The 27,927-nt window shown below is 36.3% G+C and overlaps 1 protein-coding gene across 1 annotated transcript; it reads right to left on the reverse strand.

The window, feature by feature from the left end:
• Nucleotides 1–15,377: 15,377 nt before the first annotated feature.
• Nucleotides 15,378–15,848, reverse strand: LOC143572708 (uncharacterized). Its single transcript, XM_077057785.1, has one exon. The coding sequence runs from the start codon at nt 15,846–15,848 to the stop codon at nt 15,378–15,380; it is 471 nt and encodes a 156-aa protein (XP_076913900.1).
• Between the last annotated feature and the right edge of the window lie 12,079 nt (nt 15,849–27,927).

Genomic DNA, 27,927 nt, shown 5'->3' on the forward strand with positions numbered 1-27,927 from the left:
ACAGGATCGGAAACGAAAACAACGGATGCTTGGGAGATGATTAGTGCAAGTTGCAGTTCTTAAGAGAGAAGTTTGAAGTGTGTTTTGGGTGATAATTTAGGTTACATATTTATAGGCAAACTCAAGGGAACACAATCCCTTGCTTTAGGGGATTGTAATCTCTTCATATCTAGGTGTAATGATGATAAAGTATGGAAATTATTATTATTTATTTAAGAGTGGAGTAGTGGATAAAAGATTTTGATTTGATTTGGACAGGACATGCAGGTCTGTGGTTGGTGGGGGGGTAGGGTGGCTGACAGTTGACTTTTCATGTTACAGTGTGCTTTTTCAGGTACTTTGTCAGTGTACAGTAAAGAGTGGAAAATCTCTGAAACACGCTACTGTTTCCCTTTGGGCGGGAGTAATCTCCTTACAACTGGAGAATAGACTAAGTGTTCTGCGCGTATTACTTTGTGCGCATAGCTTTCTGCGTGAAGGACATTTCTTTGCTGCGGGTAGGTGCGTGACCTTCTCGCAGTCAGGGACGTTGAGTTTCATTTGTAGATTCTCCAGGCGGTCTTGGTATTTCAACATAGTGATCAGTCATGTTGAAGTCAATTCCATCTTGGAGCTTCAGACAAACTAGTTCTCAATGTTCCCGCCATGCGGGAAGGTTAGTTCCCCTCCCGCACGCGCATAAACGATTTGGGATGCACCCGCCTTAGCATCATGCGAGACGGTCAACCCTTTAGACAACATTAAGTTATAGAAACATAAAACCAATACACTCGCGCATGGCGCATATAACATATGCCCACGCAGGTTCTTAACATGGTGCGCTCGCGCAGGGTGCTCATAACAAATACCCGCGCCGATTTAACATAGCGCGCTCGCGCAGGGCGCACATAACATGCCCGCGCTGACTAATATGGCGCGCTCGCGCAGGGCGCACATAACATGCCCGCGCTGGTTCTAACATAGCGCGCTTAATATTTACAACCACCTAATTATTAGGTTGATTACTTAGTTTATAGGATTGAGAAATTTACCGGGTGTCACAGGTACTACAAGCGTCCAAAACGATTTCGACACACGTATGACTTATGAATAAAATGACATTAATTTGATCGGTATTGGTTTGGTTCGTTATGGTACCTCTATAGACGCCGACAATAGTAGCAACACTCGTATAACTTATGAAACAAAAAATTAATATATTTAAAACGATGTTTATTCGATGGTCAAAATTTTTGCTCGACATTGCGACAAGAACCGACATGAATTTGGTTGGTTTCGGAATAAACCCAAATAACAATTTCGTCATATTAAGTTATTTAAAACACATAAAACATAAAACAAGAGAGAAGCAAATGCAATGCAAAAAAAGAAAAAAAAAGTCTTTCCCACGTACATGGGTCGAAACCACGTTCAACATACAGTTAGGTCTCAACATACTGCAAACTACCAACACAACAGACAATCATATATGGTAAGATTTCATAATGATTTAACTAAAACCATTAAGAAAACTAATACAAAAATTAAAAAAGTAACTTTGGGGCACCGACCAGTGGCCGCTTATATTTATCCATGTATATATAATTAGGTAATTATGAGAGCTCCATAACACATTTTGACTTATAATATAAGGCTATTATCTAAATGAAAAACAATATTTCTTTCATTTTTTTAGTGGTAAGCACCACGGGTTAGTTGGGTATGGTGTAATGGATTGGACGATGGAATGAAATGAGTGAGGGAATAGAAGGACGAGGTAATGGCAGTGGCAGATCTAGACTCGAAACTGAGTCGTAGCGCTCACATTTTTTTTTTCTCGTATTTAATGCAATGTTAACGAAACAAATATAAACAACACAACAACAAATAAATTTAAACTAACCGGGTTAACGAACCAACAGTGGCGGATCTAGGTTGGGCTATAAATATCTCCTCTTCGGGTTTTGATAGCTTGAAACCGAGCCATTACATCTTCTTCATTTAATTTATCAAGCATTTCTCTTTCGACCGTACAAAATAAAGCATTGTTCAAATACTCATTACCCATTCGATTGCGCAAATCCGTCTTGATAAGCTTCATTTTAGAGAAACATCTTTCAACGGTTGCAATTGCAACCAGTAAAACCAATGTTAGTTTCAATATTCGATAAGTCAAAGGAAAAGTTGTGTGTTTTCTGGTTTCCACCATTACACGAGCAAGATCACTCATTCCACTTAGTTTTCCAAATTTCGCATTTTCCTTTAAAGTGTAATAAAAGGTCGTAAGATCACCCGGAATACACCCTCTTTCTTCGTTAGTAAAATCATTCGGATACATCTCTGAAAAAGCCACTATCTTAGATATGTCAAACTTGGAAAATGAATCACAAGGATTTAAACCCGACATATTTTCTAACAAAATAGTTGAGACCTCACTAAATCTATTTCCAAGTTCTTGAATTTGCATATCCAAGACCATGTTAAAAACTTTAAACTCAAAATGATGTCGATTAGTAATGACATACTTCCGGTTTATTTGATTACCATAACTTTCCTTCATATCTAACATCTTAATCTTGTTTTTCACAAAAAAGATGTAACTTTTGCCAACATCTTGTCAAATCCGGTTTGTCTTATAATACTGCGCTGCTGCCTGCTATTGTATTATTATTATTATTATTATTATTATTATTGTAAATGGATAGGTGAAGTGGTGAAAGTTGGTTTGGTTGGGTTGGGTTAATGGGTTTTTTTGTTTGGGCTCTTTGACTTTTGATTGGGTTTAAAACATAGATCGGTTGAGATTAAAATCTTAGCGGTAGCGTTATTTGTTTTCAGCGGTAACGAAACACAAAAATCGGCCAATTTTTTTTCACTCTACCGGTAAAAAGTTGAGCCTTAGCGGAGGCTACCCTTTGTATGTAGGGATGAGCAAAATCAGTACCGGTACCGATTGGTATCGGTACCGAATCGGTACCAAAGTTTTAAGTTTCAGGATCGGTACGGTACCAGTACCGGTACGGTACGACACGGCACCGGTATTTCCCGATTTTTTACCTTCGGTACCGGTATAATCTCGGTACCGTGCTCATCCCTACTTGTATGTATGTATGTATGTATGTATGTATGTATGTCCGCCACGGGGTAATGGAATGGCTCATTGCAATGTCTGGAGCCGACAACGTTCGGGTATTACCAACGACCGGGTTTTACCGAGTTTTTTTTTTAGTTTCCGCACTGTTTCATGTAATCGAAATCGGCCGAAATCACATAGATTTGCCGCATTTTGTTTTTGTTCCGATGTCTTAACAAAAACCGAATGGATGCCGATATTTTTTTAATATAGTATTCTCACGAACGTGACGGAAACCGACAGAATTTGCGTAGACTCACTTCCTCAACGCCGGAACTCAATAATGCTCGGTTTTACTAGCAATCGAGTTTAACCGACCGACACCACCCCATTGGTCCATCTTAATTTTTATAATTTTTTTGTTTTATAACGCACGTAACCGAAATCAACCAAATTCGCGTCGACGTACCGATTCAACGTTTGACACCGACAACACTTAACTTTTACCACCAATTCTGGTTTTATCGACCTACCCCGGCACGTTGCGCCGGGCAAAAAACTAGTTTTAGTATAATAGATGGGTTAGGGGTCACCGTAAAAGTGTTAAGAATTATAGTAAAGCAGAGAAAGAGCCAATCTTGGTTGAGATCAAATTTTATGTCGTGTTCTTGGCGGTTGGCCCTGATTTCTAACAATTGTCACTGCCACCTTTGAATCTAAAACTATACGATTTCTCCAACAACCTCATAACTTCTGTTCCATACATTGGCTGCCAATTCCAGTTTAGCATTATTACATCATCTCTTTTTTACGCATCGATCCACCACCAAACAACCCTTATATATCCTTCTCCAAAGCAAAAGGATTAGGAAATATATTTGTTAACGGAACTTAATTCATCTAGCCAAACATCCATCTAGAAACGAACTTTCAAACCATTCTCCACCAATCAACTTAGAAAAGAGAACTGATATGCACGGGTAAATAATGTCTTTATAATACAATAATATAAGTCTAGTTCATAATTAATATCGTAACTCGTTTAATTTTACGGTCAACGTATAAGTTGCGGTTTTAAACGTTTAGACTATCTACAACCTAACCTAACCCTCAGGCCCTTAGCCAAATAACATCCTAATAACATATGCTGTTTTAATATTATTCTCATCGTTCATGGGTCCATATAAACGTGCATTATGTGTACCTTATGATTATAACAGACAGACACTTTGGATGCCCGTTGTTAGTTTCCCCACATCGTCTTACTTATTTTAAAGGGTTTTACTTTCTGCTTTTAATATAAAATCAATAAGTGTTCATGTTTGTGGTATTCTAAGTTTTAATTTAAAGTGTGTATGATGAGTAAGATAAGATAGAGATCATACCGATGCCTCGCGAGTGTTTATGGACTGCGGAACCTTCAAGGGAACCTAAGAATACTTCCACAAATGTTTGGTTCGGTGTCAAGAGCATGAAATCTCTTAGAATTATGAGAAATGAAAGTGTGATTATAAAATTTGAACAAATTCATAATTTAACAAACTATATAGATCTAGCTAATTATCAATGCCAATTACATCAAAACTAAACTCAAAATACCTAATCTACTTATCAAGAACATTAATGCATATTTCAAAAACAATCAACATTACAAGAGTTTGTAAAGATAAAACAAACTCGAGTTGAGTTATCAATATTTTTGTTATGAAAAATAATTGTTTTTGATTTGTAACAGTGATGTTTTGTGAAGCTGTTTTCGAATATCTAATATCAAATGGTTGTATGTGTTCTGTTGTAGCTATGCAATAAAGAAGAAAGACGAGATTGAGAGAGTTGCTAAGGCAAATCGTTAAGTTTTACGATGTTGTTTCGGTTTGGATCTCGTGAATGAACTATTGTTTGACAAAAACGGGTTTAGCATGGATTTTGGTTTAGCTTTTTTGTTCTTTTTTGTGGTGCATTTTGTTTTTTTTTCTTGGTATGGATGTTTTAATCGAACACTATATATGTTGGTATGTTTTGACCATACAATAATACTGTGTTAGAGTATTCTCAATCCATTCTTCAAATTAAAAGTGATTGTAAGAGTAGAAAAGAAAAAATGTTACTATTCATGGTTAAAATTGGAGAAACACACTATTCTCCTCTATAATTACTTAATGATTTTTGAAAGTGATTGTGAGGGAATGAGAGAGAAAAGACAACAATAAAAGTAAACAAAAAATAATTGAAAATACAAAAGAAAAGAATAGTGTTTTTAATATATAGAGATGAAGATAGAGAATGGATTGAGAATACTCAATAGAAATTGCAACATGGGTATGTTTGTTTGTTTTTTTTTTCTTTCAAATATTATAATCTAATCTAACTACTATATTAAAGTAAAACATAGTTTTCACATGACATTTAACTAAACTATCCACGTATAATTCCACCTCAACAATTTCCAAAATTATAATTTATACATTATTTAATTATAATCTACCTATTTAATTTATTTAATTGCTAACAAAGTTACAAATATAACTTAAAATGTTGTATTAAATGAAGTAGAGATTAAATTAAATTTTCTTTTTTGCATTTTTATTTTTTACTTTCCGTGTATTACACGGGCTATATCCTAGTGTTATTATATATGTTACCAAACTCATTTTATTTGTAAATATGTAGTTTTCAAAATAAATATATGTGGGTATATATCGCTCCTATTTCTGAAAACTCACATTCCATTCTCTCACCAACATACCAATGTGTGAATGCTCGTCTTGCAAACATTATGTTGAACTTGTGGTCAATCCAATTGAAAACCTCGCTAACGGCGATATTGTTACTAATCATGTAAACTACAAGATCACCATAGAGGACCATTGATGGTGCTTGGTAGTTGATTCCGCACTTAAAACCATGGGCAACCTGAAAGACTCGCAAATGTATAACAAAATATAGCAAGATTGAGGTCACGTCAAACTTTAAAGTTAAATGTATATTCGTAAAATTACTATGTACAGCTCTAAAACTGAATTTACAATGTATCATAATATAAATAAAGCAGTAGTGTCTTCATAAAAAAAACATAAATGAAAACGACATGACCAAAATACAAACGAAAATCGATGGTTTGGTCAACTAAGTGTATAGATTTTCATTATTACTTTTGAATACTAAGTAATTTATGAGAGTTTAACAGGTAGAGCATGTCAAGTATTATAGCTCCCATTATTACTTTTGAATACTAAGTAATTTATGAGAGTTTAACAGGTAGAGCAGGTCAAGTATTATAGCTCATATGTGTATTAATCATTTAAATATTAGCTAAAAACTAAAATTATATCTAAATTCATTTGGATAAAAAGGTGCCCAAAATTTTCAAATCCAAATCCGAAAGAAAAACCAAACTTAAGAAACAAATACCCGACCATTTCAAAACTTAATAAACCTACTTTCTGGTTTTGGTTTGGTATGGTTTGAGCTGAAAACCTACTCAAACCAACCCATACATATTAATATTGCTAAAACAAATATATTTTTTAATTCATCAATGCAAATTTTATTTACAATAGATGAAAGGTTACTGGTCAATAAACTGAAACATATATGGGAAAATTGAATATGGGGTTTTTAAACACCTACCTTACATGCGAAACCATCAAAACAACGTGGTTTTAATAAAAAGTTTCTAAAAATACCGTTTTTTTTCCTTTTGTGAATCTCTTTCTTCTTCCTTGAATTTAGTAAATTTAGAGATAACTCATGATTCGTACTTTACATGGGTATTATTGTCATTTGTTAAGCAAAAAAATTAATCATTTAATCTACCTTTACCTTTGTGTTTTTTTAACAGTGACATTTTAATAGGACGACCTGAGTATATATTAGTCGTCTTCATCTTATGCTTTCATCTATAATGATAAATTATGAGTTGGGGGTTTTCTCTAAATTTACTAAATGCAAGGAAGAAGAAAGAGAATCAATAAAGGAATAAAATCGGTACTTTTAGAAACTTTTCATCAAAACTACGTAGTTTTGATGGTTTCACGTGTAAGGTTATGCGCTTAACAACATCATATTCACTTTTCTTATATATATATATATGTATATATATATATGTAGGATTAATTTCTTTTGAGAACCGCTTTGAGTTTTAAGAACTCGACAGAACTCAACGCAACAAATTTTTATTTTAAATTTTTTTTACACATGTGTAATACGTAAGTGTAAGTAATGTACAAAAAATTACAGTATTTTTACACACCGAATCAACTTTTTACACATGTGTAACTAACATTTAAACTTGTGTAATCATCAAATATCTTTATTCTCTCTTCTGATTCATTTTTTAATCATATTTAATCTCAGCCACATACTTTATACAATTTAATTAAATGTGTGGTCCAAAATTGAGTTCTTAAAATTCTTACAACTTATCAAGGTTCTCAAAATATCCCTCCCCTATATATATATGAGAAAATTAAAATGAAAACATCTATCCCATAAACCAAATACAAAAAAAAAAAACAACAAACAAAGACATGGAAACTCCATTTATCTTTTATCTACAAAAAGTAATGGAAAAAAATATCTTTCATATTCAAAAATAATCAAAATAGATGCTTCTGAGAATTGTATAAATATATTTGTCTTTTGGGGTAAAGTTAAAATGCAAAGGTTAACAAAAATAAGAATGATGAGAAGAAATCCAGTCCATTGATCTTAGATTTGAATGTATGAGATTAATTTAATAAATAAAAATTGATGGAAAATGCATGAACCCACCGTTGCTGACTTTCTCTCTCCACATGCAAGACACATGTCAATTCCTCCATCATTTTAAAATGCCAATAAATTTTTCAAACGACATTTTTTTTAAAAAATTCACCATAATAATAAGCGTTTTTTTATCTTTAATATGAGTATCGTATTGTTATATAAAAATAAAAAAAAATTAATGAGTTTTTAGTTGTGTTTTTTTGTTGTTCATTGTGTCTTTTAGTTGAGTTTTCATATGAATTATATTATAGATTTTGATCATTATATTTTTCAATTGGTACTCATATTAAAGACAAAAATTAAAACAAAGATTACGTCATTGTGTCGTTTTGTTCGTCATTAACTTTTAGTCATTGTGTAATACGTTCATTTTCTTTTATTCGGATTGACATATAACAAATTCATTTAATTTGAGAAAAATAGTATTGCGTTCATTTTATATTACGTTCAAGTCATTGTGTAATATGTTGTTTCCATTGTGTTTTACGTTTCAAGTCATTGTGTTATATATATTCACCATTGTGTCTTACGTTTTAGGTCATTGTGTTATACGTATTCACCATTGTGTCTTACGTTTTAGGTCATTGTGTTACGTATTCACCATTGTGTTTTACGTTTCAAGTTATTGTGTAACATGTACTAATCATTGTATTTTATATATTAGATAATTTGTTGTTATTTTATTATTATTTTTACGTATTATTATTACACAACGGTGTTATTAGTATTTAAAAAAAACATAATGATGAGTTGAAAGACACAATGACGTAAAACACAATGACGAAAAAAGACATAATGATAAGCGAAAAGACACAATGGTGTGCGTAAAGACACAATGACGAAAAAAGACACAATGATAAGCGAAAAGACACAATGGTGTGCGTAAAGACACAATGACGAAAAAAGACACAATGATAAGCGAAAAGACACAATGGTGTGCGAAAAGACACCATGATAAGCGAAAATACACAATGGTGTGCGAAAAAAACAATGGCGAATTTTTGTTTTTAAATTTTATATAACAAAAATCATACTCATATTAAAGACAAAAAAAACGCTTGTTATCATGATGAATATTTTTTAAAAAAAATATCATACGAGAAAGTTATAGACGTTCTAAAATGATTGGGTACTAACATGTGCCTTGCATGTGGAGAGATAAAATGTACAATTACTTCTATACCCTTTTTCTTTTGGTCCCCATTTGACACATATCAATTATTTATATCTTTTCACACTTCTCATTTTTATTACTCTTTATATAATAACTTGACCCTTGTGTCTTGAGTCCTTTACTTTAAGTTGTTACTGCCTACCCTATATGCCAAACACAACATACATATAATTTTTGTGATTATCATGAATATCATCCTATATACCAAACCCTATATCATGTGATTATCATGACTGCCTAGCTATATTTTTAAAATTAAAATTATCTTTAGAGTAACATAACTTGTGTCCTTCATATATCAAAAATTATCTTTAGAGTACATAACTTTTGTCCTTCATGCTATTCAAGATTACGAAATGGATTCTTAAAAGTAATTACTTTCAGTAAGTGTTATTTATATGAAAAGTGTAACATGTCTCCATTTCGGGTCTATGTTTTATGTGCAATACTTGTTGAGATAAATTGAATTTTATAATTTTAATATTAACCTTTACCTGTCTTAATCCCTACTAACAATTATACTAGTGACAATCTCAACTTTCTGTTATGTTAATAATAACAATTCCAATCTAACAAATCATTAACTGTTTATTTTTTATGATGTAGCATGTTTTTTCTTTTTTATTTTGATATACAGAGTTTGCATGTATAAAATAGGTGGGTGCAAGGTTAGAACCCAAGACCCTACAAGTATACATATCTAACCATGATCCAAGGCGTCAACTTAGTTATCAACTAGGAACGTGTCGGGTTAATGTTATTGACAGTCGTACTCGTACAGCTTATCAAATCGTGCAGCGAGTGTACGAGTCAAGGTGAATTTGATCGGTGCCATGTTACAAAACCAGTAAATACCCCCCCCCCCCCAAAAAAAAAACAACCTTTATTAACGCAAAAACATAACAAATTAACATAACAAAACACGCGTTGCAGTTACGAACCGATGACACTTCGATTGGTATCTGGTTACGACCCACAAAATAAAGCAAACCATAAATTCGTCCACTCTTAAATATACAACAATTGAACATATTTAAAATTTTTTTTTAAATGTGAACAAAATAAAAAACGTGTGTTGCAGCTGCTAACTGATACAAATTCGTTACTTATGGAATCGAGGGATAAAAAAAGTTATAAAAAACCCCACGCATTGCGATTGTGAACTAATTACGCGAATTCAGTCGGAATTGATGTTGTCGAGACTAAATCGTACATAGAAAACCATGTGCTGTGGTGGTGAACCGACACGGGTTCACCACTGACACGGGTTTGGTTGGTATCAGGTTACGACTCCGAAATAAGTTAATTCGTGCATACTCAAAATACAACAAATTAACATATTTACATAAAAAAGACCATGGCAAAAACAAAAAATATAGGCGCGTTGTGGCTTTAACTTGATGCGGATTCATCCAGAATCGATGGACTAAAAATAACTCACGGGGTAAAAAAACATTGGGTTGCGACCGCGCGCGAATACGAATTTGACCAAAATCATTTGACGGTATCAACGATAAAAAACCTCGTATTTTCCGTTAGCGAACCGACACGAGTTTGAAAATGTGACAATTAAAAATCAAATAAGAAGTTTGGCGACCGATCACGTGATTGCGTTGCCAAACTTCTTAATTATTTTATACTAGAAAGGCTTTTGTTGAAGTGTTAAATAATGTATGAAAAAAACCTCATTTAAAAATGAATCGGGTAGAAGAAGGTTGTGGGGTCGTCGGCGAAAAATCTGGGATTTTGAGTGGTGTTATCCTTGTCGTTCAACCTGCAACTTTCATACCATCTTGTTCAAAAGATGCTTCACTTTAACCGTTTCTGGACATGGGTTCTTGTTTCCTTGCTATCAAATTTAACATACATTTACTTAATTATCAATTATTAATATCAACTGTAACGTTATGTCTCCTTTCGTTTTGGGGAATTTTGGGTGGTGTTGTCCTTGTCGCTCAACCTGCAACGTTCGTACCAACTTGTTTAAAAGATGCTTCACTTTAACCGTTTTCGGACATGGTTTCTTGTTTCCTTGCTATCAAATTTAACTTTTATTTATTTATATAACTAGGATTTAGGACCCCGCTCTTTGCGACGAGATCACTAAACCGAACAAAAAAACATACGTAAAATGTTAAACAACAAAAGTGTTGTGAGTTGATGTGAAATTAACATGTATCGGGTTACGACATCGAAAGTAAACAAAAGAATAAACTTGTCAATGCCAAAATACAACAAACTATCATATATGGAAAAAAAATCCCGGCACGTTACAGTTGGGAATCGATGCAAATTCGGTTAGTATCAGCAGTACCAACACAGATTGGTAAGCATGAATTAGTAAGCCAAAAAATCAAATTTTAAAGGCGTGGTACCAAACGTCGAACCACGAATATAAAAACATTTGATATTGGATAACTTTAAATTTTAAAAAAAGTTTCAGTCATTTTAAAGACCAACCATAAAAGTATAAAAGCAAAGTTTAAATTTTTTTTACCGACAAATAAGACATGTAAATCCGACACTTGCCAACATTTAAGGTTTATTAAATATACTTATTTTTTTAAAGTTATAAAAAAACAAAACAAAAAAAAGAAATAGTAAATTGAATAGTATACATGTGAGGGAGAAGAAATCCCCAATTTAATATATATAATAACTAGGTTAGGTACCCGTGTGATACACGGGTTGGATAAATTATATTATAAAATAGTCAATGAATTTAAAGATGCACTTAAAACATCTAATAAATTACAATGAAGACAGATAGAATTCCATGACAAAACTCTCTAAAAATCTCTTTATATACAACGTTCGTAGTCTTTTTTTAAACTTGACCATCTTCATAAAAAATGAGTACTTTGAGTCCTCTTGTTTTAACTCTAGACAGCGCAACATATAACTGGCCATGGGAGAAAATTGGTTGTCTAAGAAATAAACCAACCCTAGAAAGCGATTGGCTTTGGCTTTTATTGATTGTCATTGCAAAACAAAACAACAACCGAAAACTGTCTCCTTTGAAATTTGAACGGAAATTTTTTATCTGCTGGTATAAGATTTGTTCTTGAAATATAAGTGTGGTCACCAATATTGGTTCCAGATATGACAACTTCAATAACACGATTATAAGTCTTTTTACCTATAGTATTGTTCCATTACATAGACAATTTTTTTGGTAAACATTTCTAAGTAGCATGATCGGTACTCCAACTTTTAGTACTAACTTGTGATTTGACATTCCAGAAATTTTTAATCCATTTAAAACTGTTGGGACTTATGTTTTAGACCGACGCATCGAATTTATATGTGGGTGAAAAATATATTATTTGGTCTCAACCAAGGGTGGATGGCTTGAATACCAAGTCATGCTAGACTAGTATAAATAGATGTTTTTATTCATTTGTCTAGTATGAGTGACTGTATTGTGTATGTGTGAGATTTAGGGTTTTATCCCTTTGAGAGAGTCTCCGCCTCCAAGATGAGCTCTCCTGGTGGAGGCTAATATTTCTTAATCGATTGTATGTATGAATGTATGTATGAGTGCTTCATCTTAATGAGAATCATTCGGCTAATATTATCATACTACCATTTCTATCTTTTATGTTTTGATTACAATTGTTCATCCTACTTTATTGTTGATTGTTAATCAAATCAAGCTCTCTCCCAATACACCTCATCCGTCCAAACATCATTCAAGAGTGAATACGAGTGAGGTTCGATCTTAACCCTAGACCCGAGCTCCACACCGTATAGTAACGACTATATTCAAGCTTCCGCACTGGGGCTCGGTTCTCACAATTGGTATCAGAGCGGGGTTACCGAATCGTTCAGACTAACTGCTGAACTGATTCATTTCGCTCTTGAATCCACCATGGACGTTAAACGATGAAGTTCGTTGAAATTATTTTTGGGGGTTTGAAATTATTTGATGATTTTTGGACGTTAAACGATGGATTGATGTTTGGGTTGATGACTCGTTTGGAGATCCAACATCAATTTCATGTTTATTTGGTCAGAACGGTCCAGATATGATGTAACCGTGTTATTTGGCTCGTTTTGGGGCAACACTGTTCATTTGATGATTTCCAGATCTGAAAAGGTTGATTATGTTATGAAGATAGGTTTCTTTGATTTCTAGATGACTTGGATGGTGCTACAATGATTTATTTCAGATTACGAAACTTGTTTCTGGATCTGCAGAATTAGGGTTTTGTGTGCTCGTGCTGCACAAACAGTAGATGTGTGTTGAAAAACATTGCCGATGGTACAAACTGATAAGGAGAATGTACAAGTCAAGAATGAACATGTACTAAAGGCAATTTCATCATTGTTTGTTGCAGCAGATGCAAAGTGAATATTCAAGCAGGTTCTGCACGGGCAAATCAGTAACTGATTATGTAGAAATGAAGTTTTGGTGTCTGGAGCATACTATGATCATATAAGACTGAACTCGAGTATGGAAAATGACTAAATGTTGCTTCGAGAACAGGAGGTGTTTTGCCCAAGCACATCTTTGTTTGGCTCAAGCACAATTTATTTCGAGCACATCTTATATCGAGCACATCAAATTCGAGCACACTTTGTGAAACCCAGAGCATATCCTTTGTCTTCTCAAGAAAACTATCTTCTTTAAGTCTCGAACACACTTTGTCATTTATTCGAGCAGAGTCTTTTTCGAGTATACTTTGTTTTGTCATTGAACAATTATGCTTGTGAATAGAAAACTCAAGTTTGTGTCGAGCACACCCTTGCTCCCGAGCACACTTTTGCTCCCGAGCATGCTTGGTGCTAAGTGAAGAAAATGAAAAATCACAAGTATTCCCGAGCACACTCTGTACTAGTGAAGACTTCCGAGCACACTTTTGCTCCCGAGCACACTCTGTGCTCGGTGAAAAATGAAAAATCACAAGTGTTTTGCTTTCCAAGTACACTTTGTGCTAGGAAATTGCTTCCGGGTACACTTTGTGCTCGGAAAGTGCTCCCAGGTACACTTTGTGCTAGGAATGTGCTCCCAAGCACACTGTGGGCTAGGAAATAGAGTTTGAGAAACATTTCAAGGTTTTGAAGAAACTTTTGAGATTTTTGGTGCCGTTGACCGTTTGACCAAGCAGTTCTCTACGGAAGATATATACCAGGGGTATTTTGGTAATTTTTCTACAATCATCAACAAGCTTATGGAATTCAAACCTCATCAAATTTCACGACTTCATCAAAAGCTTTACAAGAACAAGTGTTGACCAAGCTTAAGGATTTAATCACTTTTAGTGTCAACCAACATATGAATATGTTTATTTTCAGATTTTTACAATCTTGATAAGGATGGTCAAGATTGTTTCACCCACACTTGATTTGAAGACACATTCATTAAAGACAATTGCAACGAAATTGGGGGAGTAAAAATCTTTGAATTTCATTGCAAATGGTTAGCTTCAAATCAAGTAAAAGACTCAAGTTAAGAATTGAAGATTATTTGATGATCACATTGAGTTTATTTCTTTTTGTGATAACCTTGTTACTTGAAGTTGATCATTAGTTCAAAGCCTCGTTCATATGCTCATACAACTATATCCAAAAGTGGTATAAGAGTGATAATTCAAAATGAACAATGAGAGAAGCTTAACGTGAGGGGGATAACTTCAACGAAAGACAACGAGCTATGAGGTGATCATGGAAGAAATTCGATGGCATCGGTCTAAGGGGGAGATTTTTGGGACTTATGTTTTAGACCGACACATCGAATTTATATGTGGGTGAAAAATATATTATTTGGTCTCAACCAAGGGTGGATGGCTTGAAGACCAAGTCATGCTAGACTAGTATAAATAGATGTTTTTATTCATTTGTCTAGTATGAGTGACTGTATTATGTATGTGTGAGATTTAGGGTTTTATCCCTTTGAGAGAGTCTCCGCCTCCAGGATGAGCTCTCTTGGTGGCGACTGATATTTCTTAATCGATTGTATGTATGAGTGTTTCATCTTAATGAGAATCATTCGGCTAATATTATCATACTACCATTTCTATCTTTTGTGTTTTGATTACAATTGTTCATCCTACTTTATTGTTGATTGTTAATCAAATCAGGCTCTCTCCCAATACACCTCATCCGTCCAAACATCATTCAAGAGTGAATACGAGTGAGATTCGATCCTAACCCTAGACCCGAGCTCCACACCGTATAGTAACGACTATATTCACGCTTCCGCACCGGGGCTCGGTTCTCACAAAAACATCAGGAGAGTACATATTTTCTTGAAGCATGTCACGAACATTTTCATCTTGACTTATACTATCATAGCAAAGGTATTATTTCTCTTATCCTCGAAACATGGACAACAAACGATCGTTATCTTTCTCAACGAACTCATTTGTTGGTGAGTAAGGCTCATTCACTAAATAAATCTGGATTTTCATAGTCTCTGAGGATACAAGGATACACAAAGTTAATTAATTGCGAAATAGGATCACTTGTATCTTTAATAAGAAGATCGTCAGGAATATCAAAAGTCGCGTCACCATCATTTTGACCACCAAGTTTTCCCTTTCCTAGATCCAAAAGCCAATTAGCGAAATTTGTTTCTTGTATATTAGATTTTTCACTTCCAACAGTTAACCTCATGTTTTTTTTTGTTAGTTTAAGTAGTTTGTAAATACCCCAAAGATAGGATGAATACAAAGATGCATTAACAATGTCTTGCCTCGTGCCACCTTGAACAATAGGAGGAGTTTGTCTAAAAACACCACAAAAAACGATAACTTTTCCACCAAATGGCCTTTCACAAATCATGTTACCATTTTGACCCAACATGTATCTCAAGGTTCTATCCAAAGCTTCAAACGCATGTTTATGAGTCATAGGTGCCTCGTCCCATATAAATAACTTTTTTTTCTTTAATAAACAGCAGCATCAGTGTTTTTTAATGCCACAAGATGAAACCTCAGTAAGATTTATAGAAATTCCAAACCTTGAATGTGTTGTTCTTCCTCCCGACAATAATAAAGATGCAATGCCGCTTGAAGCAGCATTCAAAACTATTTCTCCCTTGGATCTTATTGAAGCAGAAAGTGTCTTCCACAAAAAAAGGTTTTACCAGTTCCACCATAACCGTAAACAAAGAATACAACATTAGTTTTATACATATTATAAACGGTTATATGGTTACTATACACTAAAATTAACGATATCTAAAATTGTAATATTTAAACTATTTCTCCCTTGGCTCCGGTGTTTGCAGTTGCTACTCTGGCGGTTGCTGCTGAAGCTCCGGCGATTGCTGTTGAAGCTCTGACGGTTGCTGAAGCTCCTCTGGCACAACTGCTAATGTTGATGCTAAGCTGGCGGGAATGTGAATGATCTCTGGATCTGGATGCTTTGATTTGAAATGCTGATACTTATTTTACCTTCGTTCGTACTTACTTACTTTCTTTAGTTACCATCAATATAATAAGTAACAAGCAGCTACTTCATTACTTACTTACTATGTTACAGATCAGTACCTATCTGATTTCTTATTCTGGTCATTTCATTGATGATTACTATGTACGTTAATTGATTCATCGGTTTATAGAGCTTGATAGATTACTACGTTATATGATTGATCAATTTATACATCTAGCTTGATTGATTAATGCGTTTTATGATTCATCAATTTCATAACAACTTAATTGATTACTTATTACGTTAATTGAATCGATAATTTATATCTATTGATGATGATGAATTTGTGATTATGATGATGATCTTTTGCAACATTTTGAAATTAATTAGGTGATCTTGTTTGTTTATTATGTTAACAAGCCAACATTAATTCAACTAATTTTCTCAAAATAATTAGATTAACTAGATCTATTACTGATCCAATTAAGCAGAAGAAGATGAGTCAAATGTTTGCTTCTCTAAATTATTTTCTAGAATTATGAATATTTGGTTGTTTCGACCATAACCACCAACCGTCCCTCTATTCCACTGTGATCATTCTCCACTCGAATCGATATTAATTGTAGGTTCCCAGCCGGATCTACACGGAATATCTCGTTCTACTTAGGTGCGGAATCCCTACGTAAGACGATACGAGCGTAGAAGACGATACACGTTAACACGATCAAACACACGTTACAATAAACAAAGACACGTTGTATTGCAACTGGAAACACGTGATTCTCTGATCACCGATTACACAAACTCTAAAACTCGTAAACTCTCGATTCTATCTGTTCTATTCTAAGCCGTAACCTAAACACTTATAAAGCACGACAACTTCGCCTAACATGTTTAGGCGAAGTTGTCACTAACTTCGCTTGGTTCACAAGTTCGCCTATATCAGCGAACTTGTGAGCTAACTTCGCTTAAAACAAAATACAAATCCAACTAACTCGATTACAGACACTAGACACTGAACTACTGACATCATGTACCAACAGACTCCTCCTTGGCAGTAGCTTCATATCTCTATCTTCAAGCACGTGTCTTGTAATCTTCAACAATCTTGTATCTTTCATCTTCAAGCATGAACGCCTTCTCGTACACAAACCGAAACAACTCTTTGATATTTCTTCGCTTCTTCTTTCCAAGCAGGAATATAAAATATTTTCTTCTCGTTCAGCACCTGCAGATCAGCTTGAGACAAGTTCACTAAATGCATAGGATCATATACTCTTATCAGCTCTTGTTCATCTTCATCCTCCATTACTGCCTCAGCTGTTTCACAATCAACGTACCACCACTTCAGATCTTTGAGAACATCCTTGGGCATTTGTTTCATCGGCACTTCTTTTTGACACCGGATCGGCTTATACTTCATTATCATCCAAGGCTTGCCATCTGCTCTCATTCCTCTGTCTTTGTCTTCAACGAGCTTTCCTTTCTGTGGTTTCAACAGCTCGAACTTTTTCTCCTTTATGCTTTCCTTCCAGACTATCTTCCCAATGATCCTAGCCATGTTATCATCACTCCTGTTTATCAACCCCAACCTGGCTAAGTCCTTCACTTCACATTCAGGCAACGTATTCAACTATCTCAACAACCTCTTGAAATACTGAACCCCATCATATCGTTTAATCATAAAAAGCCTCAACTCCTCATTATATAACCAGCATATAATCCCCTTTTTCGATTCAGCATAACCCCTGATGTTGTAACTTTTCTTGAACATAGTAGGGACCGCCGGTTTCTTAGTCTTTACGAACCACTGAGCGTAGCCTTCTTTCCATCTTGGCTGCTCCTCCCATTCTGTCTCATCACATCCCGTATCTTGACCCAAATCTGACTTTTCAACTGCTGGAATTTCATGCTCAACATTCTCCTCCACAATCTCTCCCTCTTCGACTTCACTATCAATCACGATCTCAGCCCCTATCTTCTCTATCTCCTCCAACGGTAACTCATCCTCATCACCTATAACATCATCTAACACCTCCTCAGCATCCACAACCACCACATCATTACCCCAAAAATTTCTTTATATAGGGTCAAGGTTATACAGGCGAAGTTAGGGTTAACTTCGCCTGTCCCATAACTTCGCCTGTTTAAACAACTTCGCCTCTTTCCTCAACTTCGCTCAATATGAAACTTTACCAAACAGACCCTTATAAATTGAACATTATGCCATTAACTTTTAAAACTTCCTTTAAAGAGTTAACTGATCCGATCAAGAACCAAGTAACCAGGTATAAAATCATACAACTACATAAGTAGAATAAATTTTAAAAATAAAGTACACGGGATCAAATTTTAGTCTAGTCGGGGACCAACATGTTTTAGAAAAGATCCGAACAGGAATCATACTAATTAAGTGACTGTCACATAGATCCATGTTCAGCTGTATTATGACATAAAGAAACAGGTTGTAAGCAGGTAAATAACTTAAAATGGTTTTCATCGCTTCTGTGATACGGGTTAGGTTCAATTAAGCTCAAAATTTAAATGCGCAACACATCAGAGATTGTGATGCCTCCTATCTATTCTCAAAGCGTATTTGGCTTTCCCCAAGTCACCCCGAGTTAACCTCGACCCGTAGTGTCTGATTAAATAGTAAGTACACGTCGATCTGTAGAGTCTTCTTCCCATTCTCTTTCTTGCATCTTGATTGAGAAGTATTAACATTATAAGCTCTAGAATGTCTCAATAACAAATAATTATTTTTTTTTATTTTTTTTTAATAAATATTTACACAGATTCAGAGTAGTAATCAACTGCAAGTCCCGAATCTGGATCACTGCAGTTTCTTGACACGCTATCTTCACGAGAATCAGAACACTCACGGGCTCGTGTATGACTGGGTAATCTATCATTCGGAAAGATATATATGGAAACATGCACAACTCTTAAGGAGTTTCCACGTAAAATCGAGGAGATTTAGTTAGTATCACTTCTACTTTTACGCACCATAAAAAGCTACCATGACATACAATGACTGTTCTAAAGTCTTTTAGGCCTAATAACTTCACTAGTTAAGCACACAGAATCAGTATATCTATCACTTTCCAAGGTTGGATCAATTTTCTGTTAAACGTAGTAAAGGAACTTCTTCGAAGTAGTAGACTTGAAAAATAATTTCATCTCCCACCAAAATTTTTAACTTCTATCGCTCCGATCAAGTCGAAGTCTTCAGGTAAACGGCTATCCTGAAGATCCAATGGATCAGCTGGACCGACCACATACGAGTATGTGTCCTTCTAACTAAGTATGAACGATTAATTTTTAGCGAAAGAATTAAAAACACATCATAACCCGCCCCGGTCACTTTCAGTCATCTGGTTAATGGCTATCCTTATATTCTACAAGTAGAAATGAGGACCAAACATATCCGAAGATATGTCCTTCAAACTGAGGCAACCGACATAATTCTAAGCGACAGTAAGATGGAGGATGATGAGAAGAAAATGTATGAGGCAGAAAGTAAAGCACATGCAGGCATAACAATGGCACTTCCACAACAGATTCTTCATACTTTCAAAAAATGAGGTTTTTTTTTTTTTTTTTTTTTTTTTTTTTGAACAAAGACGAAAAACACGGTTACTCGGGATTGATCATCCCATTCAGCTTAACAAGGTTTTGAAAACGAGTTTTGTCAAACGCTTTAGTAAACAAGTCAGCGAAATTATCTAACGTATCAACCTTTTCGAGCACAATCAATTTCTTCTCAGCACAATCCCGTATAAAATGATGACGGATGTCAATGTGTTTAGTTTTGCTATGCTTTACGGGATTGTTAGTTACTGAGATAGCAGTAGTGTTATCTATGCAAATAGGAGTATGAGTGAAATTCAGACCATAATCGCGCAATTGCTGTTGTATCCAAAGAACCTGGGAGCAGCAGTTCGATGCTGCCATGTATTCTGCTTCACAGGTTGAAATGGCGACTGAGGTCTGCTTCTTGCACTGCCATGACACTAATCTGCCTTCAAGAAACTGACATCCACCTGTTGTTGACTTCCGATTCTGATTGCATCCTCCATAATCAGAATCTGTGTAGGCGACCAACTCCAAGTCTCCTCCTCTCGTGTACCACAACCCCAGCTTAGGCTTGCCTTTGAGATACCGCAATATCCTCTTCACACCCTTCAAGTGAGATTCCTTTGGGTTTGCCTGAAAGCGTGCACAAAGACAAACTGCAAACATAATATCAGGTCTAGAAGCAGTTAAGTACATTAAAGAACCTATGATTGCCCGATATTGGGTGGGGTCCATGTCTGCATCATTGTCTGAATCAGCACCCAATTTATGGTTGACGCAAACTGGAGTATCAAATGGAGTGCTGTCCTCCATCTTGAAGCGTTTGAGAACGTCATGGACATACTTAGTCTGATGAATGAACATCCCATCTTTCTTCTGATCAACCTGCAGTCCTAAAAAGAAAGTTAGTTCACCCATAGCACTCATTTCAAACCTCTTTTTCATGACGGCTTCAAATTCCTGACACATGGCGACTTTTGATGCAGCGAAGATGATGTCGTCCACGTAGACTTGTACCAGAAGAAAGTCGCGTCCTTTTCTCTTAAAGAACAGTATGCTATCGATCTTTCCCCTTTCAAATTGATTCTCAAGCAAGTAATCGGATAGAGTTGCGTACCAAGCACGAGGGGCAGGATGTAGCCCATACAGTGCTTTACTTAGCTTGTACACGTGATCAGGAAAGTCTGGGTCAGGAAAACCCGGAGGTTGCTCAACGTACACAACCTCATCGACTTTACCGTTAAGAAACGCACTCTTCACGTCTAACTGGAAAACCTTCATCTCCTTGTGTGCAGCAAATGCCAAAAACAGTCGAATCGCTTCCAATCTCGCCACAGGAGCAAACACTTCATTGTAGTCGATCCCCTCTTGCTGATTAAAACCCTTTACAACCAGCCTCGCCTTGTTCCTGATAATTATCCCTTTTTCATCTCTCTTGCATTTGAAAACCCATTTTGTGCCAATCGCATGCACATTTTTCGGTTTTGCAACCAAATTCCATACCTCCATCTTCTTGAACTGGGCTAACTCTTCTTGCATGGCTTCGACCCACGAACTGTCCTTGAGAGCCATTTGATAGTTATTTGGTTCAATCTGGCTGATGAAGCAGGTGTACAAGCATTTGTTAATGATGCCTGTATCTTTAATGCTTGTGTAAACACAGGTGTGCTCATTCAAGCTTTGTCTTGTTTGTACACCGTCGGACAGATCACCTATCACGTTCTCCAAAGGGTGATTTTTGTGAACTCTCGTAGTCGGAACCGAACTGACTTGCAGATTGTCTTCCAGGTTCGAAGGTAGCTCATCAATGGGTGATTGTTGTTGAGAGTGAAACGGATTGAAGAATTCCTCTTCTGTAGAGGCAGCAGGGGTATCGACAACATTTGACGAGGAAGGTTGACATTCATCGTACAGCGGTCTTTGCACAACATTTTCTTCCTCATCATAAAGCATCTTCGTAGCTATTCTCTCATCAACTTCTGCACAATCCAAGTAAGGCATGTTAAAAGATTTAAAAAGCCTATCATAGTCGAAAGCCCCAGCGGGTCCCGTGCTTGGTTTTGGTGATTTGTAACTTGTGATATCAGTGTTACACACCACCTCAACCTTGCTGGTCGATGTATTAAAGACTCGTCTGTTGGGAGTCCCAACAACATATCCGACTAAAATACCTTCGTCGGCTATTTCACCAAATTTTGAGTTCGTCTTTAATATCGAACACGGGGACCCGAATGGTTCGAGACCACTCAAGTTAGGCTTTCTCCCATGCATAAGTTCATAACATGTTTTATTCAATCTTTTAACAGTTAAAACTCTATTAAGGATATAACAGGCTGTAGCAACAGCTTCAGCCCAGAATACCACACGAAGTTTCGAATTAGCCAGCATGGTTCTGCCTCCTTCAATTAGCGTTCTGTTCTTCCTCTCAGCCACCCCATTTTGTTGCGGAGTATACGGAGCGCTGTACTGGTGGTCTATCCGTTTCTGTAAGCAGAAAATCTCCATCTGATAGTTTTTGAACTCTGTCCCATTGTCACTCCTGATGTATTTAACCTTTTTCCCCATAATATTCTCAACCTTGGTAATCAAATTTATTACCATCTGCACCGTTTCATCCTTTGTCTTCAAGAAATATACCCAAGAATATCGAGAGAAATCATCAGTGATCACCAAACAGTATGATGTTCCACCTAGGCTTTTTACATTCACGGGACCGAAGAGATCCATGTGAAGTAGGTCTAGGGTACTGACTATTGAATTAACCTTCTTGGTGTGATGGGATTTCTTGTGTTGCTTTCCCTTTTTGCACGATAAGCATTGGTCTTCAAAGTTGAAAATTTTCAAGGGAACACCCAGCACCAGCCCATTTTTGACAATGTAGTTCATTTTCCGAAGATGAATATGCCCCATTCTTCGACGCCATAACTCAGACTCTGATTCAGTTGCTTTTGACAGAAGACAAGATTCTTCTGTTGCCATCTCAGTCGACCTCATATCCATAACATACGTATTCTTTTCCCTTGGAGCCTTCATTACTATCCAATCCTCTGGTATCTTGAAGCCAGGATACAGTACGATCGCTTCATTCTTGGTAAAGTGCACAGTGTAATCTTTGTCACAGATCTGCGATACACTCAGCAGATTATGCTTCAGTTCTTCAACGAAATTCACTTTCTCTAACGTCATTTTACCATTAGTCACCGTCCCAATTCCAGTAATCCTTCCACCACTCTCTCCAGCAAAACTTACTCTTCCTCCCTGAACAGGTTTCCATTCGTGTAACAAATTCTTGTTACCCGTCATGTGCCGGGAACAGCCTCTATCCACAACCCATAGATTGTTTGCAGCCCTGTTCAACTGTTCCTGCACGATTAAAGCAGAGGATTAAAATTTGGGGACCCAAGACCTATTGGTCTTGGGTCGATACATCCCGTACTTTGGCTGTCCAAAGTTTGTATCAGAATAATTTCTGTAAGTCCTAAAAGGATACCTTCTTGTAGATTGACTATGAGGCCATCCAAACCTTCGTGAATTAAATGAATTATTACTTATGGTTTGGTTGTTAGCAGTGAAAAACTGAGATCGTTTTCTTTGAAAACCTGGATTAGTCCAATTTCTGAACTTTGATGAGTTTTCATTTTTTCCATTATTGTACTTACTATTAGTTCTGTTCTCATTTTTTGAAGGCCTCATACCTCTGAATCTCTGCTTTAGAGGGCAATCAGCAATTAGGTGTCCTAATTGATTACATCTGAAACAACTCCTGTGTTCAACTTTCTTTTCAATAGTTGTTTTAGATGTTGAGGCTGCATTACTGCCCGTTTGTCTCACATATGGTGGGACATACGGGTTTAGTGGAAAATTATTTTCATTTGATATATGTTCCTCTCCACGTTTTGGTAATACTGCCTCTTCTTTTGTCTCACTCGACTCGGATGACTTGTCCTAGTTTGATGAGACAGGACTAGGAACCGAAATCTTAACACTCGAAACAGGCTTACTTGTTTCGCCTTTACTAACTTCTGGTTCTTTAATAGTAACCTTAACCGGAACTGTCTGACCAAAATCAACATCAACAGATTTCTGATTACTAGGATCATAAGTATAGTTATAATTGTAAGGTGGTGGAACTTCATGATATCCAATTCCTCCCCTTTTAACTGGGGAACCTTGATCACTAACGAGGTGATCAAGTATAGCGGAGGAATTTCTAAATTGCTCAAGTTTTCTATTTAGTTCCACCACTTTCACCTGGTGATCAGCTATCTGTTTATCCCTTTCAGCTATTAGTTTGGTTTTCTCTTCTAACACTTCATAGCTAAGATCAATTACTTGTATTTTTTCAGCTAGACTTGCTTTAAGACTTCTGATATCTTTCTCACTAGCTTTTATTTTTACCTTGTAACTATTTTCTCTAGCTTTAGTGAAATGATGATCTTCTTTTAATGTTTTAAATTGAGCATCCAAACTAACAAACTGATCAGTTATAGTTGTCAATTGTTCAGACAGATTTTCACATTTCGTACAAGGGAGTTTAGTACTTACCTCGGTGAGCTGGTCTGCCACTTCTGCCATGTAAGCTTCATTTTCTCCAGTTACTTTCTCACTTCCTGCAGTTTCAATGTTCGCTAAATTGGCCTGTTCGAACACTTCCTCAACATGCAGATTCCAGTTGTACTCCCCGTTTTGTCTGGATATCATGGCTCTATTCTCATTACTACCCCCACTCTGTTGTGTAGACCTGTTCTGACTATGTTCAACTCGTTCATTTGTGCACTCCTTAGCAAAGTGTCCATTTTTTTGACAGTTATAACATCGCACCTTTGACTTGTCAAAACCTGGTCTTTCACCAACAAACTTTCTACCTGTCTTCTTCATAAACCTCTTAACTCTTCTCACAATCATCGCCATCTGCCACTGCAGATCCATCTCTTCCAGATCATCAGCATTGATCTGATCATAGTCTTCGTCCAAAGTTGCAGGATCAACAATCTTACCCTTAATGTAATTTTCATATGAAGCAATGAAAGATGCATAGAGAGCAAACTGCTGTTCAGCAGATTTAACACTCATGGGCATCTTTGAGTAGTTGTTGTTCGAAACACTTGGGGAAAAACTACTCTTGGTTGCTTGAGGTTTAGAAGCATTTGATCCACCAGCTACAAAACACACATCACCATTCATGTTGAGAGATACATGACCTTCATGTGTTGAGTTAGCGCCCGAGTCTCCCTTTGAGTAGTAAGCAGATGATTCAGACTTCGAACTTGAACTTGAGTTAACTTTTGCACCATACATTCCTGGATCCTGAACCTGATCAGTTGGTGTCTCTTTTCGAACCATGTTAAGTTCAAAAGTTCGTAGTTTGTTGACTGCTGTTTCCAAGTCATAGTCGGCAAACTCTTTGTCTTCTCTCATCAAGACAGTGTACATCTCCCATTTCGGTGGGAGAGCATCAAGAAGCTTTTCCATGATCTCATCTTCTTTGTAAGCAATGGAATAATTGCTTAGTTCGGTCATCAGATGATAATATCTAGTGATGATATCATCAAGTGATTCACTCTTCAAGTACTTGAACACCGAGAATTGGGTTTTAAGTAGTTTAATCTTTGATGCACGAATCCCCACATTACCCTCAATCGGCTTTCAAGCGCTTCCCAAAGTTCTCTAGCAGTTTTATACTTCCTGAAGGTGTGAAGAATCTCTTGTGGAAGAGCCATTGTTATCGCTGCATGAGCTTTGCTTTCAGCCTCATACATTTTCTTTTCTTCTTCTTCCATCTTATTGTATTTCTTTATCTGTTCACGACCCTCATACAAGGCAGTTGGTGGAATGTAACCATCTTGAATGCACACTCACATCTTAGCATCTTGGTATTTAACATACTGTTCAAACCGATCTTTCCACGCTACAAAATCGGTTCCCTTAAGCATCTTCGGTGCCTTAGTAGCTGAACCCGCTTCCACTTCCATCTTCACCAGTTCCGTAATATTAATAGAAGTCATCTTTTACGAAACGAAAACACAAAGAAACTCGAAAAATAAAAATTTTATTCTTAACAGTACTGTAGGCGAAGTTAAAGTTAACTTCGCTTAAGTCTTATCTTCGCTTGAATTCGTAACGTCGCTCTCTTTTCTAAATTCGCCTGATTTGGCGAAGTTGTGGATAACTTCGCTTGAGATAAGCGAACTTGAGATGTAGGCGAAGTTGTGGGTAACTTAGCTTGAGATAAGCGAACTTGAGAGGTAGGCGAAGTTGTGGATAACTTCGCTTAACCTTATATCTTCGCCGAAACCCTACGAACAGTAGTGGCAACTTTGCCTGATGAACACGATGATTTTGCAGGTTTGATTTCTGGGTTTTGCGAGGTATGTGAAGGTGTAATGGGTTGTTTATGATGGTGGGAGGTGAGTAGGACACAAAAACTCGGTAAACTCGTCCCGCGAATAGTCGAACGGAACGATTTCTACACCCGCGTGATAATCCCGAACCACACAATCACGAGCAAAAGCTCTGATACCAATTGTAGGTTCCCAGCCGGATCTACACGGAATATCTCGTTCTACGTAGGTGCGGAATCCCTACGTAAGACGATACGAGCGTAGAAGACGATACACGTTAACACGATCAAACACACGTTACAATAAACAAAGACACGTTGTATTGCAACTGGAAACACGTGATTCTCTGATCACCGATTACACAAACTCTAAAACTCGTAAACTCTCGATTCTATCTGTTCTATTCTAAGCCGTAACCTAAACACTTATAAAGCACGACAACTTCGCCTAACATGTTTAGGCGAAGTTGTCACTAACTTTGCTTGGTTCACAAGTTCGCCTATATCAGCGAACTTGTGAGCTAACTTCACTTAAAACAAAATACAAATCCAACTAACTCGATTACAGACACTAGACACTGAACTACTGACATCATGTACCAACATTAATCTCAACTCAACCACAACTAGCTAGTTGAACGACTCGTCTACATCGATACTTTCGTGATTTTAAAAGGGATAAACTGCATAACCGAGACAATGGACATGGCGTTTGGATATAGAAACCTTCGATTAAAGCCCCCCCCCCCCCCCCCCCCAAAAAAAAAAAGTGTCTAGCTCTCTGGCTGTGATGTTTTCGAAACACAAATTATAAAGAGTTGGACAAGCCGGTTCCAAGGTAAAAACCAGTTCGGGTTGAGCTGGTTGATATAATGATATGGTTCTTAATTAATTCGACAAGAAAATAGAAAAGAAGCTATATATATGTATATATATAATAGATAGAAATTATGATTCTTATAACTCATTTAATTGGTATCCCTTAGACTCATAACTTAAGTCATTTATACACAAACAAAAAGAAACCAACATACATTATACCACAAGACCACTAATTCACTGCACAAACTAGGAATTAGTACTCCACATAAACAAATGAGGCTAGATGTATGCAATCATGGAGTTTAATTAAGTCAACATATTGTGAGCAAGAGTCCCACGTACGAGACCATGATGTGGCACACATGCATCGCTCGTTTGGTCCGGCCAACAAAAGGTAAACACCGGGTTTAGTACAAGCTGGTTCGCTTTGAAACCGGGTTCTTGATCGGGGGTTCTAGTCTTATCGGTTTGGTTGGGTTTAACCGAGTGGAGATGATTATAAGCCGGACCCGAACCTACGGTTTCAAACGGTTCAAAGAATGTACGTCTTTTTATAATACATAAATAACGTTATCGAATTATTAGAGTTAGACCATGTGTAGTCAAAACCAATTTTACCAATAAAAACTTGTTTAAAATTATAGTTCGTCATGGTGGAGGGATTGTATCGGGAAAAAAAGGAGTGGTCGAGTCTAGCTAGTTGTAAGATATCAGATGAAACCGTCGCCCGAATTCAGATATATACAATTTCTTGTATGAACGTGTGGTCCCCATGGTTCTCTACTTAAAGTTTGTTATGTGTTGAACATGTTTCGTAAA

The sequence above is a fragment of the Bidens hawaiensis genome, unplaced genomic scaffold, assembly GCF_021521415.1.
Source record: "Bidens hawaiensis isolate Kalapana, Puna unplaced genomic scaffold, B.hawaiensis_p1.1 tig00025994_1, whole genome shotgun sequence".
NCBI classification, from domain to species: domain Eukaryota; kingdom Viridiplantae; phylum Streptophyta; class Magnoliopsida; order Asterales; family Asteraceae; genus Bidens; species Bidens hawaiensis.

Bases quoted from the DNA above. Each gene is read 5' to 3' on its own strand.
- LOC143572708 (XM_077057785.1), bottom strand. From the start codon at position 15,848: ATGACTCATAAACATGCGTTTGAAGCTTTGGATAGAACCTTGAGATAC.